Source organism: Lycium ferocissimum, chromosome 4, assembly GCF_029784015.1.
Source record: "Lycium ferocissimum isolate CSIRO_LF1 chromosome 4, AGI_CSIRO_Lferr_CH_V1, whole genome shotgun sequence".
In the NCBI taxonomy this organism is placed as follows: domain Eukaryota; kingdom Viridiplantae; phylum Streptophyta; class Magnoliopsida; order Solanales; family Solanaceae; genus Lycium; species Lycium ferocissimum.
Genome location: NC_081345.1, coordinates 35,716,943 through 35,737,438, shown reverse-complemented (window position 1 = coordinate 35,737,438; position 20,496 = coordinate 35,716,943). Strand labels below are relative to the sequence as shown.

The window sequence follows — 20,496 nt, the reverse complement described above, 5'->3', positions numbered from 1 at the left end:
TCTGTCTTGCTGGAGATTCTTAAGAAAGAGAGTAGTCATATCAATCTTAAAAAAATGAACAAAATAATACTGCCGCTAACGGGTGTGGTGGGACGGTTTTGATCCCTCCACCAAAAGTCATCAATTCGAACACCAGAAATGCAGAACTTCCTGGGAGATAAGCGTTTTACCTCCTTTGTGGGCTTTACCCGTACAAATTCAGATTAATCAAGGTAGTGAATTTTGAATTTCTGATGGTAAACAAAAAAATATACTATCAAAGTGTTGAGTAGATATGTTAGGCTTAGACAAAGTGATTACGTATTAAGGGTAAATACTTTACTGTCAAAAAAAAAAAAATTGAATAGAACAGAGAATTATTTTGGTACGCCTCATTGTGTTGGAAGAATAGAGCAAAGCCAGGAAAGCAAAAGTTTCGCTTTACACTTATTTTTCTAAGTATAGATAACACTAAAGCTCTGCCTAGGCATGGTTCTTTCTATTCATGTAACACCTTTAAAAGAATTTGTATGAAATTCTTCCGCTTTTCGTCGATTTGTTTTATTGATATGCAAATAGTCTTAGCAAAAACAAAATCACAAATTCGAAGAATTATACTAGTAAAAAATTGTTTAGTTGTACATGATTTCAGTCGTCACCCATAAATCTCTTAAATTTGCAAATAATGTCTGCAAAACGAAGGGAATCAAGCAAAGACTTCAATGAATCAATGGTGCCTCTTTTACAACCAAAACATACATAGCTATAGCGTCGTTTTATGCAAGTAAACTATACTAGTTCAATTTAGTGTAAAGCCTACAATGAATACTGTTTGAACTTTCGCAGTTAAGGGAATTCTTCAGGGGTGTCGGAATGTTACTTTAAACTCAAACAAGAGATATCATTCGGGTATAGAGTCACATAGCTCGGAAAGAAGTCAGAACTTATGTGATTCTTCAACTCATTAACAACCTCATGTGCAAAGTCCACCTCTATCTCTTGCTTCAAACACCCCCACTAGCTTTATAAATTATAAATGGTCATCTAGTTTCATCGACATCTTAGTGTATTGACTTCTCCGCTTAGTGAGGGTGAAACTATTTATCTTATGTTATCTGCTTCCTCCGGCTTTCTAAGACATATTCATAGTATTCTTCTTCACCGTAAAGTTTCCTGAAAGATAAATTAAATATGCAGTCAGTAAAATATTAGGTGCCCAACAGAAGACCACCCAGAGGAAGGGAAAATATGTTTGAGGAGGACTCCATAAATTAGATCATACATCAGAAGTAATAGGATCTAGGTATAGTGACATGAGTTTATGTCAGCGCCAGTGCCTTGGAAGCAAATGAACATGTAAATCAGATAACCCTCAAGACCACTTACAAAGGGTTGAAAAAGGTATCACTACTTTCAAGAAGTAACTCTTTTTTCGCCAAATGAGAGAAATAACCCTCTCCTCTCCCTGTTCTCGTTACCTCCTATTGAATATAGCACTAACCACAACAGCAAGGGTCACAACATAACATATTTCAGAACTAATTAGTCCAATCATTGTCACTTGACTAATTAACAGCTTATATGTGAAGAGTTTTACCAATGGGAAATAATACTAGTAAAGGTTATGGACATAAGAACCCTGTCCAAATTCCAATGTTGGACAAATCTCATAGTGAACAATGGTACAAGGATGAACCTCACAAGTTAAATCCTCATTTTTATTGAGTCAGAAAACTTTGAGCAACTTTTAAAATGCGCAGACTACGTAATTATGTAGAAAACAAAGGAAGGGGTGAGGGTGAAGGTACAACATCCAAACTACGCATTTTAGGAATCAGAACACGAACAACTTAATTTGGAAACTAACTGAACAGCAACTAAATTTGATCACATGGAATTACGGGTGGAAGTAAGAGCAGCAGACAAGAAAACTTACGCTATATCTGCCAAGGTATCTGATTTAATTACTGCCAGCCCCTCCGGGAGCCCAAGGGAAGAATATTGCATTATCATTTCCTTCAGGGTGTGCTTTGTACTTTTGATATCGTTATCCCACAATATACTCTGCAACCAAAGCACCCAAACCTGTTACTTATAGTTGGAGAGAAACACATATAGGAAGCCAATGACTTCATCATCTTCAATTTCAAGCAAATGCTGAATATATTTTAGTCTATTCCATTTATACGCTGGATGGACAAAGTGGCCACTTAATTCAGAGTCTAATTTTAACATGTAATAAGAGATTGATTCACGTCTGGTTTCACAGACCGAATACCTTTCTCACATACTCTCTTTTGACATCTTCCCGTGGTATTTTTCCCTCGGAAGAGAATATAGAGGCATTCCAAATGGCTCCTCTTGCAACCATCACAGATGAAGCACCTATACAATATAGCTGTTAAATGTTGAAAAACATAAGCAGAAACAACCATGTAGATATTCATACCAGCAGATAGAAAGACAATCATCAACTTAGTGTGAATGATTCTTTTCACATACAGATTGTTCATTTATTTGATGCGTCAAAAGGAAACAAAGAATAATTTTCCTTTCTGGGGCAATAGCAAATCTCTGAATATAACTTTCAAATTGGAGGCGATGTTGCTCGGATCCTCCAAATATATCACCTCACCCCATGTCTGACACGGGTGAGGCCCTTTTTTGGAGGATCCGAGCATCATCAATTAGAAGAGTTAATGGGCCTGAACTACAAGCATCTACAATGATTTTGCTAGGCAGTTAGAGGAATTCTATAAGACAGAGTGCAAGCAAGTCAACAATCAACAACTTCGCATCACGGCTCTACAGCTGTTGCAGTGCTGTGCTAAAACTCCACGTTTAGTGCATTAATGTGTTTGTCTTTCTTTAGGGAGAAGGAAACACAAGGAAGAAACAATAAGGAAAGAAACAAAGCTTCCATTTGATGATCACTGGATGTTGGACCACATGTAAACTCAACACAGTTTCCCTCCTCCAAGTTCTTACAATGTACTTGTAAAAGCTGGATAAGAAATGAACATATATAGCATCTATCCTTCATGTTGAACCCCTAAACTTGTCAAATGCATCCACAGTTCTCTACAGAATTCAAGAATTCAAGCTTTTTTCTACATTTTTTCATGGAAGTAGTTAACTCATTGATTGAAGGGAACATTCCTGCATATAGAATGTCTATATACATCTTTTACGAGAAAGAACCATCAAGTGTCTAAGCACAACGCACAACTAAACACATTAGAAGATATGTAAGCTATTTGATCCTGTTTCCTAAAACCTATGGACATTTGATGAAAATCAAACATATATACCCATATAGGGACAACACAGATACATTTATCTTGTGACAAAATAGTTGTGCTAAAACATCCAGATCATTATCTAAAATATATAAAACTTCACCCACAAAGTGCAAACCGATTCATCAGAGAACAATACAAGAACAAAGGGCAATTATAAGAAGTTTAAGCACACCTGTTGCATCTCTAATGCGTTGAAAATCCTCATATTCAAAAACATCACCATTTGCTATAACTGGAATAGAGAGAGCGGCAGCAACATCCGCAATCTCATTCCACTTTGCAGGATCTCTTGGCCTGTCTGCAACTTTCCTATAGTTCAATCAACAAGCATGTCACATTTCTAGTCAGAGGAAATATCAATATCACTTGACCTCAAGTTAAAGCTCCTAATAGAAGAAATCTCAAACAAGCAATCAATATGACTCCTTATCCCAAACAAAAAATCACAAATGAGCGCTAACAATATTCCGTGGAAACAGAGACACAGTCAGAGTAGCTGCCGAGAGAACTGTCAAATTGCACCCTCATAAATCATTTCTGACATAGTTTCCAAATATAGCATGTTCAATTTGTGTATTTTAAATCTTTTAGCATTGACTACATATAACGACAGCACAGCCATGAAAAGGGCAGCCTGGTGCACCAAGCTCCCGCTATGCGCGGTGTCCGGGGAAGGGCCGGACCACAGGGTCTATTTTACGCAGCCTTACCTTGCATTTCTAGGTAACGCTGCGTACAATAGACCCGTGTGGTCCGGCCCTTCCCTGGACCCCGCCAACAGTCATAATTCATGGAAAAGGCAATCATGTCCATCAACCTAGGATAGAAGGTTAGTGGGTAGTTGAGTTTTGTCGCACTGTGTGTAAGAGAGGTGGGGGGCTAGTTCATCTCCTCTTCTCCTTTTCTTATTAGTATTATTTTGGTATCGCATAGATCATTTATGTGTGTATTACTATGTGTTACTCCATTTGTCCTGTATCTTGATATTTTGCGGTCTTATTTTTCGTGCAACCCTACATTGACTACGTCTCCTTTGAGCTGAGGGTCTATTCGGAAACAGGCTCTCTACCCCGCAAAGGTAGAGGTAAGGTTTGTGTACATCCTACCCTCCCTAGAACCCACTTGTGGGATTACACTGGGTATGTTGTTGTTAACCCACCCACCCATCCACCAAAAAATGAAAGGAAGATCAGAACCTAAAACAATCCTGTTTTCCGGAGATGTGCTTACTAATTCATGAATTGGCGTGTTCAGAATGAAACTTCAACATCATTAAAAACACAAAAGTGAAAGGAGAGAGAGGTCGGGGAAACTAGCAAAAACGTACTGAACAGACAATACTTTCCAATATAACCAAGAAGCAGACTAAAAAGTTCCTGCCCCACTTCTAAGGTGGACTCATTGATTCTACAACAACCCCACCTCATATTGGCAAAAAGATTCCAAAAACTATATGAATTAACTAGACCGCCCACCCCACCCCCACCCCTAAAGAAGGCAATCTGAATATTCAAATGGTTGATTATTGACAGCGCACAAGGTTGAGTTTATAAAGAGCATGAGAAGAAGATATACAGAGATCACCTACCTTCCATGGACAGCAAGGGCAGAGACACCAGTCCTCTCAATACGTCGCGCCAATTCCACTGTATCCTGCGGAGATTTTAATAATCTAATTTTGCACGTTACTGGTACGTCTAAGTTCCGCCGTAATGTTGTCAAAATCTGAGTTCAGAAGAAAGGAAACATCAAGAACAGGACATGCAATCCTATGCTGTATTAGAAGGAAATTCTACTACTAGGGTGAAGGAACAAGAATAAATGCGTACATCATGGATGAGCTCTGGTTTGCTCAACAGTGCAGCACCCATGCCTCCGCTAACGGAGAATGACCTGGGGCATCCCATGTTTACGTCCACTGCTGCTACATCTTTACACCTGATAAGCGACAGCCCATCAAATATTTTGAACAGATGCAGTAACTTCCTATTGAAGTCGAGCATAATTGCTGGTTTAAGCTTTCATGACTAAGTCAGAAGCAAAGACCTAAAAAAAGCAAAAGAAACTCAAGCATGTGCTTTGAAGTTTCTTCACTATCTTAAGAAAGTAGATCATGAACCTTGAAAAGAATGCAATTCATGGAATTTTACGATATGTATTCAATAAAAAGAAAATTGTTAAAGAAGCAAATTCATATCACTGCAGCTTGTTGCAGTTCAACATTAATAAATTTAACTCAGACAAGCTTGTTACTTTAGACGAACATCAGCTATATCCATCATCCATATAATGTCAGAAAGGTTGATTGTAAATACTGCTAACAACATGTTAGACTCAAAAATCTAGACTTTCAATGCAGAAAAAGATATGACAGTTCCTCAAGAAAATTAGTAAAAGAAATCCAACAACACCACTTCTAACCTTGATGTACAGTTTGGAAATGAGGGACATAAATTCACCCCTCATCTCTCCCTACCTGGGACAGGAGACATACTTTTCTACCAGTTAGATCTTTTGTTATCGAGAAAAGTTTCATGGCACAAGAAGACTTGTGCAGGTGCCATCTATACTCAGAGCGATAATAATATGACTTATTCGGAGGGGGGGGGGAGGGGGGGGGGGGGGGGAGGAGTTGTGTGTGGTTCCTTTGGACGGAAATCTGATTTCGCAAGAGAAACTGCTTGGCTGCTCATAAACTCAATTCTATGAGTTCTTACATAACCAAGATAGATATTCTACATACTGCATCACATTGCTTAAAAAGAAATATCACCAAAAATACCAGAAGACGCATATTGAAAATAAAATAAGTGGAAACAAAAGTGTAATTTCATCATAGGCATCCAATCCAGTCTGGCTGTTTATAAGACTGGATGTGTGTATGACCATGTGATTATTAGATTTTGTGTGCGTGTGTGTGTGAGAGAGAGAGGGGTGCGCGGGGGGGGGGGGGGGGGTAAGCAGAAGGGTTGAAAGTACAAAGATTATAATAGGAGAACAAAGAAACAAGAACTGAAAGCAACATACACAATTTCAGCAGCTTTGAGAGCCCTCACGGCATCAGAAGTGCCCATCTGAAATACAACTCGATTTCTTTCCTCGGGGCACGTTCTGAAAACAACATTGTCAGTTCCCTTCTCCACTATGTCAGTAGTCCCTAAGACATCTAAGGAATAAGGGGTAAAACTCATGAGAAATATTTTAGATGAACCGAGTTTGGCAACATTTTTTCTTTTGCCATCTCATATTATCTAGGTAACCTGCATTCAAAGAAAGGCTTCACTAAGATACTTTATCTTTTCATTTCTTTGTCCCCTTGGAAAATAAGTGATTATGAATCCTATTCATCCATGCTCATAATACCTAAAAATAAAAGTATAAAGTAAAACAGCAAGGCATAAAGCATAGTGCTAAGATAATAATATACTACCTGTCCTTAAAAACAGCAATCCATAAAGCCTTTGCAGAGTAATGACTTTGAATAAATCATTCCCACTTGGAAAGACATCTATACTATTTCAATGTACATAGCCTAGATAATAAATTACAAATCTGTGGTAGGTATTCGAGGGGTAATCAGCACCCACACTAAAACATTCAGTTTTAACTTTTGAAGTTTTGATATAACTATCATCAGTAAATGTTCAATCATTTCTAGAATATTCCATTTAAGCCACACATCCAGGTAAAACTTCTCAGCATCAAATATCTTCAACTAATAGAGAGAGCCATAACACAAGGAAATTTAGTCTCCTCATCCTTTTTTCATTACATAAAAACATTAACTTCCTGATAATCCATTGAATATAGAAGTTCTCAAATTGACATATACATTATACTCATCAAATAAAGGATCTTGAATAAAGACAAGACTGGTCATGCTGGCTTTGCTATTTCTAGAAAGTGTTTGTTTTATCCTTTCACAGTAGTATACATCTCTACATATTACATTATATTCAATGTATACAACAAGCTTAAGGTTAAAGGAGAATTTAAACAGGAGACGCTAAAAAAGATGAATAAGACATTACCATTAACTCGCCGCTCACATTTGATGATCTTATGATCAATAATCTCCTCTCCATAGGTTATGTCCGCACCATATTGGGCAGCAAGCATCCTAAACGGCAATGTACCCTGACAAAAAGTAATGAACCGTAAAATCCATAAGCATCTAAAAACATCATATACTATAAAGTACACACATTCAAAAAGCAGTCTTAACTATGCTTCCTGGTGAAGTTAATAACTCCTCGAAAGCTAGAAACGAGTTTCAGTAAGAGAAACACACATCTAGCAATGGGAACATGAAGTACCAAAATAATACTGCTCTAATTCAATTTCAGTTGAAAATACTTACGACTCGGACCATTGGAGCCAAGACTAGCTTGTTTCTGTAATCCATCATTCTGATGAGGCGGATAAGTTAGTATAATGCCTGAGAAAATAGCAAATACCGACCAAATTGAGTATATTGAACAAAGAGTTGCAGGTTACGTAAATCTCTTATGCTTCTAAAGTAACATATTGTACACAATTCCTGTAATGGCCATATTTCATACTCACTCTGTTTCAATTTGTTTGTCTTACTTTACTTTTTAGCCCATTTAAAAAGGAATGTCTCTTTGGCAACTCTTTAATCCAACTTTCCACGTGGCATGTTTAAGACCACAGGTACATTCTATGTATCTTCAATTTAAGACCAAAAGATTCAAAAGTCTTTTTACTTTATTAAACACTGTGTCAAGTCATAACCAGACAAACAAATTGAAACGGAGGGAGTATCTAGCTTGTAAGGACACAATCTATTTACAGCTTTGCATCTTACTGTATATGGACAGTAAAGAACACAAATTTGAAAAAATTATCAGCAGTCAAATAAAATCCGGATGCTCTCTAATTATCAACGGACACAATGTGTAGCTTCATATCTTACAGTATATTGCCGGTAAAATACGAGGAAATTAAATAATACAATTGAGTCTCTTATCTCTAAAAAAGATTGACCAGAAAAGTCAACAGTTTTTACTGACCTTCGATGGCGGCAACCAACCACGACGGCGGAATATGGGAGTGGTTGCAATTGTGTGGCGGAATAGCTTTAGGCCTTTCCTACTTAGAGAAGAACACTCGAGGATTAAAATGTCATTTCTAAATCTTTGGTGGCTAGGAAGTAAATATGAACATTGCTTGTTTGGTCAAACTTTTTGAAAGCCAAAAAGTTGGAATAAAATATGTAGAATGGAATAAATATGTCATTCGATAATAGTTGGAATAAAATATATTTTTATCATTATAAAATTAGTCTAAATTTCTCCTTCTTACTCAATTTTGCCTTTTTGAACTTTATAAAATGATCGCATTTACACCTGACTCTATGAAATTGAGCAGATTTATCGGGAATAAACTATTAAACTGTAATTGTTGAAGAAAAGCCCTTTATTTTCATTGATGATCAAGAAAGACGCAAAGAAGATGAAGAAGAAAGTATGTTGAAGAAGAACAAGAAGAAAGCTGATACTGAGGGTTAACTTCAACAGCATGCGAGAGAAACATACATGGACTAGTAAACTATGGGCTGAAGAAATGATGAAATGGTTTGGGCCTCTACATGGATGAAATAAAGAATTGGGCTTGGTTCCTCAGGAGACCCAGTCCTGGCTCCTCAGCTGACCCAACAGTGTGTAAATAATATCTCTTTGCATTGTAATAAGAATTTTGTAGAATAGATAAGCTGTAGGAAAAATAGTTAGAGTTAGTTACATAGAAATTAGCAATTAATTTTCAGTCCCTAGCTATTTGCACAATAGTCCTTAGTAGTATGTATAAAGACATGTAATTACAAAGAAATGAATACACAGAAATTTCTCAATTTTCATCTATTCATCACTTAATTCTCACATGGTATCAGAACAGTAGCTCGATCTGAAGTTTATATAACTTTTTCAAATCAAAATCACTATCAATATCTTGCAGTTCTAAAGGGAAAATGGGTGACAAAACTCCTTAAACCAGAAACATAGGGAACACTGCAACTGAAGTCACCACCATTGATGCAAGTCATCCTTATCACTTCCCATCAGATTCTCCTGGTATGAATTTGATTCACTCAACTTTCGATGGAAGAGGTTTTCCAGGTTGGAGAAGATCAATACTGATAGCATTATCTGCCAAGAAGAAACTTGGTTTCATCAATGGCATTTGCAAAGCACCAGATCTGACTGCTAGTGATTATGAGCAATGGAGCTGTGTGAATGACATGGTAATAGAATGGTTGTTGAATGCACTATCACCGGACATTCGAGACAGTGTGATTTATTCAAAAACAGCAAAGGAATTGTGGGACAGCTTGGAAAAGAGGTTTGGCAAAGTAGATGGAGCCAAACTATATCACCTACAAAAAGAGTTGTCAGGATTAGTGCAAGGGAATAATGATATTGCAGGTTATTTCACTAAACTTAAAAGGTTGTGGGATGAGTTGGATTCACTCAGCCTGACCACATGTTGTACTTGTGTATGTGTATGTGAAGGAAAGGCAAAATTAATCAAGTCCTTGGAAAATCAAAGACTCATTCAATTTCTAATGGGTCTTAATGATGTTTATGCTCAAGCAAGGGGAACCATCTTGATGATGAACCCTTTGCCATCCATGGATCTGGCCTATTCTCTTTTATTACAAGATGAGAATCAAAGGGAAGTTCATGCCAATGCATTTATCCCTAATGAAACTGCACCATTCATGGCATCAGGACAAATAAAAGAAAATCACAGACCACGTTTTCAGTCTAATAGAGGAGGATACACACCACAAGGATTTCAATCTAACATAGGAGGATACACATCACAAAGATTTCAACCGAACAGAGAAGGATACACACCACAAAGATTTGGAAATAATGGATCAAAGTTTGGAAAACCAGCTCAGAAATTCAAACCAAGGAAAACCAAATACAATCCTAATGTGAGCTGCACTAATTGTGGAAAGACAGGGCATGTGTATGATGATTGCTACAGAATTATAGGATTTTCTGCAGATTTTGAATTCACAAATTCTGGAAATCCTCAGGTTACAGTGCAAGGAAATGCTGTTTTGGGAAGTGAGGAAAATAATGCAATGGACAATGCACATGGAGTCACAAATCAGAACAATTTTAATGCATATAGTGCTTCAAACCAAAATAATTTCAACCAGCAGTTTATTAAAGAACAGTGTTCAGAGATAGTGCATCAAATTCTGAAGGAAATGAAACTAAACCAATCAGGAAGCTCAGGAACAACACTTAATGCTCATGCTATTCTTTGGTATAATTACAAAGTACTCATGCTCATGTTTTTCTGTGTATAATACAAGCACCTGGATCATTGATTCAGGTGCTTCCAGGTGCTTCAGAACTCATGTGTTTTAATTCCAATTCTTTCTTATTTCTAACTCCTCTCTCTGCTCTTCTAAGTGTTAGTTTACCTAACTCTTTCAAGATCATTGTCACTCATATAGGGAATGTTTCTGTTTTGCCTACTCTCACTTTACATAATGTGCTTTATGTCCGCATTTTAAGTACAACTTGATGTCAGTTCATAGGCTATGTAATCAACTCCAGTGTCATGTCTTATTCACTCTTACTGGTTGTGTGTTACAGGACATTTCAATGAGGAAGAAACAAGTTTTTGGTGAGGTAGGAGATGGCCTATATCTGCTCAAGCCTATCAAAATAAAGTCAGGACTCATTAGAGAAGCTTTTCAATTCCAAAAGGAGTCAACTCCAATGATGTTTCTAGTTCAGTTTTAGCTTCTAGTCCTGATAGTAGTTCAATCTCTGTTCATCTTTCTGCAAATGCAACACCTAATGTAAGTCTTTGGCATGTAAGGTTGGGGCATTTGCCTTTCTCAGTAATGAAAAATCTCAGTTTCCTTCAATTTCCTTCAAATTCTAAGTATATTTGTCATGTTTGTCCAAAGGCTAGGCAAAGTAGATTGCCTTTTCCTATTGGTACCATCAAATCTCAAAGAATATTTGAATTGATTCACATTGATACATGGGGTCCATTCAAAGTGCCTACTTACAATGGTTATAGTTATTTTTTAACTATAGTAGATGACTATAGCAGGGGTACTTGGACTTTTCTTTTAAAAACCAAATCTAATGCCTTTCCAGTATTGAAAGATTTCTTGGCAATGGTGGAAAGACAATTTGAATTACAGGTCAAAAGGATTAGGTCTGATAATGCTTTAGAGCTTGGAAGAGGCTCTCAAGAAGCAGCTTATTTACAATCAGCAGGCATAATACATGAAAGATCTTGTGTGGCCACCCCTCAACAAAATGGAATTGTTGAGAGAAAGCACAAACATTTGTTGGAAGTGGCAAGGGGTTTGTTCTTTCAATCTAGATTACCTATTCATTACTGGGGTGAGTGCATCTTGACTGCCACTCACTTGATCAACCGACTGCCCTCTAGAGTTTTGCAAGGCAAGACTCCCTATGAGATTATTTTTGGCAAATCACCAAGTTATCAGGATCTGAGATGTTTTGGGTGCCTATGCTATATTTCAACTTTATCTCATCCTAGAGATAAATTTCAACCTAGAGCAAGGGAATGTGTGTTTCTTGGTTACCCTCAAAATCAGAAAGCTTATAAGGTACTGGAATTGGAAACCAGAAAAATATTTGTGTCAAGATATATCAAATTCTGTGAGGATCAATTTCCATTTTCTAGGCTATCCACTCACAGTACAACTACTCACCTTTTTCCTTCTACTATACCAGTTGCAGATCAACCTCCTATACCACTAGATCCTTTTTCTTCTCCTACTCAACCTATTTCACCTTGCCCTACTTCTGACAATCCTACTTCTTCTATTTCTGATTTCTCTGCACCCACTCATACTAGCTCATCCTCTCCTGATGCTGGTCTATATCCTTCTCACTCACTCAGCCCTCCATCTTCTGTAACACCTGTCTCTATTCCACAAAATCCACCAGTTAAACCAACTAGGCATTCTACCAGGATAAGTCAAACACCCTCTTATTTGAAGGATTTCATATGCAACAGTATTTTACTTACTGATGTTACTAATTCTTGTTTTGTTCAACCAAATCAGCCTACAGTTTTCTCTTTTGCTGCCCTATCTATTTCTAACCAACATATCCTGCAGTCTCTATCTATTGTGACTGAACCTACTAGTTTCAATGAAGCTGCTCAACACCCTGGTTGGACTAAGGCCATGGAAGATAAAATTGAGGCACTCAAGCTAAACCATACTTGGGATGTGCTAGAATTGCCTCCTGGAAAGAAACCACTTCCTTGTAAGTGGGTTTACAAGGTCAAGCATAAATCAGATGGTTCTGTTGAGAGACTAAAAGCTAGATTGGTGGTAAGGGGGATGTTCAACAACAAGGGATTGATTACACAGAAACATTTTCACTAGTGGTGAAAATGACCACCATAAGATGTTTATTAGCTGTTGCAGTCAAGAAAGGGTGGATGTTTCCTAACTTGATGTCAACAATGCTTTCTTGCATGGTGAACTGCAGGAAGAGGTCTTTATGAGATTCCCAGCAGGTCTCATTCCTCCTACTCCTAGGCATGTATGTCTTTTAAGAAGATCCCTCTATGGTTTAAAGCAAGCCTCAAGGCGGTGGTATGCCAGGCTTGCAGGTGCATTAAGTTTCAAAGGTTACACTAGTTCTTTAAATAACTATCCACTGTTTTTCAAGACAACTGGTGATTTAATTGCTATTATAGCTGTCTACGTGGATGGCATCTTGCTTACAGGCAATGACACATCAGAAATTCTTCACACCACAGATTTTCTCAACACTGAGTTTAGGGTCAAAAATTTGGGTGACATACATTATTTTCTGGGTATGGAGATTATCTGCGAGAATCAAGGTTTCATTATCAGTCAAAGACAATTTACACAAGATCTTTTAAAGGAATTTGATTACCTTTGGTCCTATTGTTTCATCTCCTCTTGATCCATATACTAAGTTGCAGGCTACTGATGGACTTCCTATGTTAAATCCTACTGCATACAGACACTTAGTAGGTAAATTAAACTACTTAACACACACCAGACCAGATCTGTCGTATGCTGTGTTGTGTCTCAGCCAATTCATGCAAAGTCCTAGTCTTTTGCATTTTTCAGCCGCTCTTCGAGTTCTCAGATACCTCCGATCTAATCCTAGTCAAGGCATCCTCCTCTCTTCAACACCATCTATGGATCTTTTGGCCTTCTGCGATGCTGATTGGGCTTTCTGCAAAGACACAAGACGATCTGTGAGTGGATATTTCATCACTTTGGGAGGTGCTCCCATTTCTTGGAAATCAAAGAAACAGGTTTCGATTTCACTCTCATTCGCCGAAGCGGAGTACAGATCTATGCGCCGAGTAACTGCAGAAATTACCTGGTTAGTTCGTCTCCTTGAAGATTTGTCAGCACCACCACCTCTTCCCATTTCGATCCATTCGGATAGCCAAGCTGCCATCCACATATCTCGGAATCCCGTCTTTCACGAAAGAACCAAGCATGTGGACGTCGACTGTCACTTTGTGAGGCAATAGTTTCTTTCCGATCTCATTTCTCTGAGTTTTGTTCCTTCACATCATCAGATTGCCGATCTATTCACCAAACCCCTTTCTGGGGATTCTTACCGGAAAATCATTACCAAGTTGGGTGTTCTTACTCTCCTCCCCAACTTGAGGGGGGATGTTGAAGAAAAGCCCTCTATTTTCATTGATGATCGAGAAAGATGCAAAGAAGATGAAGAAGAAAGTATGTTGAAGAAGAACAAGAAGAAGGCTGATACGAGGTTAACTTCAACACTGTCTGAAGAAACATACATGGACTAATGAACTATGGGCTGAAGAAATGATGAAATGGTTTGGGCCTCTACATAGATGAAATAAAGAATTGGGCCTGGTTCCTCAGCAGAACCAGGCCTGGTTCCTCAGCTGACCCAACAGTGTGTAAATAATATCTACTGCATTGTAATAAGAATTTTCTATAATAGATGAGCTGTAGGAAAAATAGTTAGAGTTAGTTACATAGAAATTAGCAATTAATTTTCAGTCCCTAGCCATTTGCGCAGTAGTCCTTGGTAGTATGTATAAAGACATGTAATTACAGAGAAATGAATACACAGAAATTTCCCAATTTTCATCTGTTCATCACTTAATTCTCACATTAATGCAATCATACAAAAAGAAAGTAGAGAAGAAGAAAAAGATACAAAAGTTTAACGAGATTCAGTTAAGATGCTTAATTCTTTAGGCAAGAGCAAAGAGACTTTTTCTCTATTAAAGAGAAGGAATGATACAATTCATCCTCAATTACAACTTTTTTTTTTAAACCCCAAGTATATATTTTCCAGTGTGATCGATAGCCTGTTTGGCCAACCTTCTAATTAGTATAAAAAGTGCTTCTAAATGTATTTCTCTCAAAAGTGTTTTTGGGCAAAAACTATATTTTTTTTAGCTCCTGAAAAACTACTTCTGCTACTCCCCCAAAATACTTATTTTCTCCCAAAAAACTTTACCAAACTAAACACTTATTGAAAAAAATAAGCACTTTTGAAGGAAAATAAATTTAGCCAAACAGGCTATAGGTTAAACGAGCCTCATAAAATACAATTGGCCCTTCCCCTTCGCTGCCAACACAAGTTTTCATTTTTCCCGCTCCAATTTGGAACCCAAACTTTTTGAGTCGAATCACAATTAGAATTCAAAAATAATACTTTAAAACAAAGCTAACATCACTAACCTACCTTTTATGTGAAGAATCTGAAAGGCATGACAAATTTTTAATTCTACATTGCTTCGTACGTTATCAACATTTAGAGTAACTTTATTAATGTACTTAAATAATCTGAAAAATGTATAAGCCAAAATCAAAATACAAAATGCATTCATGTATAAAGTATATACTCCCTCCGTTCACTTTTACTTATCTGTTTTTGACTTTGCATGTCCCTTAAGAATTAATAAATAAAGTATTTATTTTACTATAATACCCATATTAATTGGTATATAGTCTCATTGGACTTGGAGAATGATTTGAAAATGAGTAATTAATGTTAAGGGTAAAATAAGAAAAAAAAAGTTTGTCTTTTCTTGATATGCTAAAAGTGACAAGTAAAAGTGAAAATCTATTTTTGGAATCTTTGGACAAGAATAACGTGATGAACGGAGGGAGTAATTGACAAGCTAATAACATAATCATTCTAATCATTCTATAAGCGAAATAGAAAAAGAAGTATTCCCTTCATTCACTTTTACTTGTCCACTATTTTAAAAATAGATGTTCACTTTTACTTGTCACTCTTAGCAGTATCATGGTAAATTAAGCACTTCATTTATTATCTCTTAAGGAGTGTACAAAGTCGATAGTGGACAAGTAAAAGTGAAAAGAGAGGGTACACTAGAAACTTAGACCGCGTGCAGTACAATTGGAAAGTTTTGTTCATGGGTAGCTCTTGGAATGCTAGTAAATCCTTTGTTTTAATAAGACCTTCAAAATTTTGAGATCCAAAAACTTTCAATAATAAATTTAATGATTTAGTTTTGCTCGGACAATATTGAAGTTTGTCGAATAAAATTAAAAAAAATTAAATCTTTATATGAGTTTTAGCTTTTCCATTGATTTTGGTCGAAGAAACTTGAACAATTAACACCATTATATGTTGTTGGGTTTTATTGAGCTTGTTTGTAGAAGGAAGACAAAGTGGGTCTGTTAATTTTTTAAGGTTTGAGTCGAATCTAACAATTGAGAATTATTGGGATTGATTTTAGAAATCTGAATATCAAACTTGGAATTATTTGTAGTTAATATGGGAGAATTTGGATCAAGTTTGAAGCAAAAAAGTGTTGAAATTTCTACATAACAAGTCATGAAAATCTTGACGAATTGCCAGAAATTCAGATACAAAACCTGACATCACTATAACTTATTGTTAAGGCAAATCTTGCCCAATATTAAATAAAAAATCCTAGCAATCCATCAAGATTTTACTCCAGATGTTGGTGAAATGGTTATTGTTGCATCATTCTTTTTACTGAGGCCAAATTTTAGCCAGTGGCACCAAAACTCTATTGGGTGAGATCAAAAGCGATTTGATTCTTTTGATTTGATTGGGCAAAGTGAAAGGCCAACATAGATTAAAGTGATAACTTCTCAGCGAGGTGGGCAGGGGCATAGATATAATATTCAAAACTATAACCGACACCTTTTGAATTACTATTATATACTGTACGTAGAAGTCATTACAATTAACCTAAAACAATGCACATGCAACAAATACAAGTTGTCGACTTTTTGAATGGCCTATACAATTTACATGCAACAAAGATAAGTTATCGACTTTTTGAATGCCCTTTTGGAAGTGATAAATTATCAACAAGTCAATAGTTAGTTGGGAAAAGAAGAATTTGTCCCCTCTTTCTTTTTCTGAATAACCTTCTTTAATATCTAAATACGCACTGTCTTGAGAATAAAGAAATTTCATATAGAAAGAGATTCTCACTTTAACAAGTCTGATTCGAATTAGTAAATTCTGGATATCAGATGAATAAATAAATAAAAAATTGAGAACTTGGACTACTGGTTGCTTAACAAGGAATATTTTGCAGGATATTCACATGTCTGGGCCCTGGGGTATGATCTAAGGCATTAAGCTGTCATTGTTCAGCAAATAATTGGTATCGTTACAACGAAAAAGAAAATACAAAAATTGAATGGACTTTTTTCAATTGAGTAATCTATTAACGCATCTAAAAGTATAAATTATTGGAAGAACTTTATGATAGGTTGAGTACAATTCCATTCCTTTTCTTTTTGGGTTCTAAATAAAAGTTAATCTGGAAATACGATTATATATACGTGCTTCACACATTTCTACTAAGTAGGGTGAATCAAATCTGATTTAAGTAATATGGAGGAATTCGTTAAGGTTTTTGCATAAGTAATTGTATTAGCAGCTTAATTATATAGTGTTAAAACCCAAGCATGCAAGGACCAATTATTGCCCAGTGCCGAGAAGCCTATTTTAATGGGTTCTATTTTTAAGATATTTCATTCTCCGTAACCAGAAGACTACTTCAGCCCCTGCGGCTGCTAGTACCAAAACGAATTAAAGTCTTAAAATAAAATACATACAATACACTGAAAATTGGGAATTAAAACACAGATTTCCAATCGCAACAAGTTCATGAGCATATTCCTCTTGCAACAAATTGTTAACAAAAATTACTTATCAATATACACTCTTAATGAAGAATCTGTATAAAATTGTTACAGTATACCTCGGATAAATCCTCGAGGACATATCATACAAGTATAAACCTCGTCTTTCTTAGGAGCAATTAAACCACAAAATTAAATATGGTTTTTATTGGTGAAATGAATATTTCTATATAAATTGACAAACCTTATAAGCTTTTCTTCATCAATCTTAGGCATAATCACACATGCCATAGAAACAATATCCTCCTATCATGCACCTATTGTTGCAGTATCCACAATGCCTCTTGTCAAAAGACAAATTCACACATTCCCCTCTGCAACAAGTCTCTGTGAAACGACACTTTTTCTTGCAGGCACCACAGTTGTGATTATCGTACCCTAAATCCATGCACTTGTTGTTGCAGCATGTCGAGTTTCGGCCTTCCAACACGTGGCATATTTCGTTATCTTTGTGGCAGTGATCGGCTGCCCTAGGGTTTTTTACTTGCTCAGCAAGAAAACGGCTTACTTTCATCCTCTTCACTTGGGGCACTTCCACGGGAGCTGTGTTTGAAAGTTTCCCATCCTCCTGAAATCTTGAATTTTTAGGGTTGTTCGATTTTTGCATGGTGAGTAGAGAGATGGTAAGGGCCATTGTAATGGCGAGAACAACCATGAGTTTGATCACTTTCATCATTTTTGAACGTGAAATAGATCGATAAATATTAATGGTATGTGGAATATCGATTAAAAGGATTGGAAATGTTAATAGTATACGTGAAATTGATCTTGGTTTTCGTTCTTGACTAGAAGGAGGGGAAGGAGAGGGAAAATGAGAAACAGGAGAGATTTTTTTTGTTTTGTTTTGTGAATATAAGAAGGGAGATTTATATACTTTATATAGGGTGGGATATTAGGGAGTTGACTTTTGAAAGAAAGGGAGGAATGTGAATAAGAAGCAAAAATAGGTTGACTTACGAAAGAAAATGAATTAGTACCAATTGATAAGTAACAATTGCATATCTTTGCTTGTTAAATGGCCGACTTGAAGCTAATTATTGTGGAAAATATATTAGGGTATGCATGTGTCAGTAACTTCAAGTAAAAATAGGTTTAATTAGGCCATGATGTTGTCTTTAATTCGAAAGCACCACTTTTGCGTGGACTTGAGGTTTGCTTGAAATGTTTATAAAGTGGCATAGAAGAAATTTTACTCGTTATGTATGATTGACGAGTGATGTTAACCTTTTCTTTTATTTTGACATCGGCTTAATGGGTGGTTGAAAAGTAAAGGAAGTGTATTGTGTCTCGGCTATTGTATGAAGCAAGATAATACTACTAATACATTATTTGATTATTAATAATTTTTTTCAGAATATATAAACTAGATCGAAGGGTAACAATGTTGAAAAGAAACATAGATGGCATTCCATCCCCCCGAGTGTGGCTTAAAACTTAAAAGTAAAAAGTGGTTCTTGGAACTTGACTCGTGTTACGTTGAGTATAGCTTCATTTTGAGTCTTGGAACTTGGATGCAGACCACACTAAAGTTTGGCTCGATTTAAATAACGCATGTTCAAATTAAACTATAAACGTGTGTAGTTAAATATTTATTTTTCAATAAAAATTCTGATGAATACAAACAACTGGTTCAGGTTCAAATTAGTTGAATTAATTATGATGGGATATATGGATAATTAATTTCGACTTTAAGAACTATGCAAAAGAAAATCTTACTAGTGGTAAAGATATTTTGTGCCAAAAACAAATGGAAGGTATAATTGCTGTACTTTCAATAGTTCAAGGACATTTTTAACTCTTTTCCAAAAATATCACAACTTTCAAAGCTTTCAAGAGAAAAATGTTAAAGTTGAAGAAGCAAATATCGATTGAAAAAACAAGTCACTAAATTCAACAAAGATGAACATGGACAAGTTTCCTTATTCGAAATTTGAAGAAGAAGATTTCAAAATCTTTTTTTTTTTTTTTTTTGGCGATATTCTAGTTCTAGTATATACAGTATACGCACTATCCCAATTTGGATGTTCGTCTATTTCAAGTTACACGGTCTTTATATACTAGATGGCATATTCATCGTTAGTATACCAACACTGGACATAAAGTGTCTGTCCTTGTGTTTGGATAGTGATAATATATATTTATATATATATATATATATATAAACTATAATGTTATATTAATCTTTTTTTGAACATAGTGTAGTTTATATTGATAATAAACATACATAGACACGATATATATATATATATATATATATATATATATATATATTTATTGATAATAAACATACAGAAGTTTGTACTGTTTTTATGGATATATATATATAATATGTTCAAAACACTATTAATATAACATTGTAGTTTGTGCTCCGTATCTAAAACTTTATTATATTCGTGTTTGCTACGAAAATTTATTAATACTTTTTAAAAGAGAAGATGTTTAAAAGAAAACTATTTTCCATTTTTGAGATAAAACAATAGCAATATTTAAGCATCACTTGATACTTTCAATTTTAATTCGATTAATTTAAAGGTGTAAAATACTTATTATTTTTTTATCAAATTTTCATTTGGATAACTCTAATTCAAATTATTAAATTAATTTTACATGTTTAAAAAAAAAAATAGAAATTGATTTTCTATTTAAACGAAGAAATGCAATTTTTATTTTTTAATAAATATTTCGTTTTCTCATTTTACTTGTCATGTTGTCTTTTGCATGATTCTTTAAGGAAACGTGAATTAGAATTATAATTTGACTAATTTACCTTATTCATTATTTGATCTCCATTTGATATTAATCTCTTTTCACATTTATTAGAGTAAGAATAAAAATGAAAAAATAATTAAATTCTATCTTATTTTAAAATGTAAATATTTTAAGTATATTTATTTTAGTAAACATAACAAATAAATGACATGGCGGAATAGCAAATACAGCAATTAAATATTTAGATTAGATTTCAGATTGCTTGTTTTT

The 20,496-nt window shown here is 35.5% G+C and overlaps 2 protein-coding genes and 1 long non-coding RNA gene across 5 annotated transcripts; all 3 read right to left on the bottom strand.

Annotated features, from left to right (window-relative positions):
• Positions 1-685: 685 nt before the first annotated feature.
• Positions 686-8,801, bottom strand: LOC132052596 (uncharacterized). Of its 3 annotated transcripts, XM_059444208.1 has the most exons (11): positions 8,651-8,789; positions 8,315-8,393; positions 7,642-7,719; positions 7,313-7,418; positions 6,309-6,447; positions 5,111-5,219; positions 4,870-5,006; positions 3,454-3,590; positions 2,258-2,364; positions 1,916-2,043; positions 686-1,152 (listed from the first exon to the last, which is right to left on the bottom strand). In XM_059444208.1, the coding sequence occupies exons 3-11, from the start codon at positions 7,687-7,689 to the stop codon at positions 1,086-1,088; spliced, it is 978 nt and encodes a 325-aa protein (XP_059300191.1). In that variant the 5' UTR covers positions 7,690-7,719; positions 8,315-8,393; positions 8,651-8,789; the 3' UTR covers positions 686-1,085. The 3 variants fall into 3 exon arrangements, 2 of the variants coding, with proteins under 2 accessions (XP_059300191.1, XP_059300190.1); XR_009414008.1 differs by having other exon boundaries at positions 2,258-2,377; positions 8,315-8,801; XM_059444207.1 differs by having other exon boundaries at positions 8,315-8,795.
• A 167-nt stretch (positions 8,802-8,968) lies between these two features.
• LOC132052595 (uncharacterized) lies at positions 8,969-14,439 on the bottom strand. The gene is made up of 3 exons (XR_009414007.1): positions 13,685-14,439; positions 13,352-13,534; positions 8,969-9,675 (listed from the first exon to the last, which is right to left on the bottom strand). It is a non-coding gene; the product is annotated as an uncharacterized LOC132052595 (long non-coding RNA).
• Positions 14,440-17,462: 3,023 nt separating this feature from the next.
• Positions 17,463-18,352, bottom strand: LOC132054649 (stigma-specific STIG1-like protein 3). Its single transcript, XM_059446625.1, has one exon. The coding sequence runs from the start codon at positions 18,191-18,193 to the stop codon at positions 17,726-17,728; it is 468 nt and encodes a 155-aa protein (XP_059302608.1). The 5' UTR covers positions 18,194-18,352; the 3' UTR covers positions 17,463-17,725.
• Positions 18,353-20,496: the final 2,144 nt, after the last annotated feature.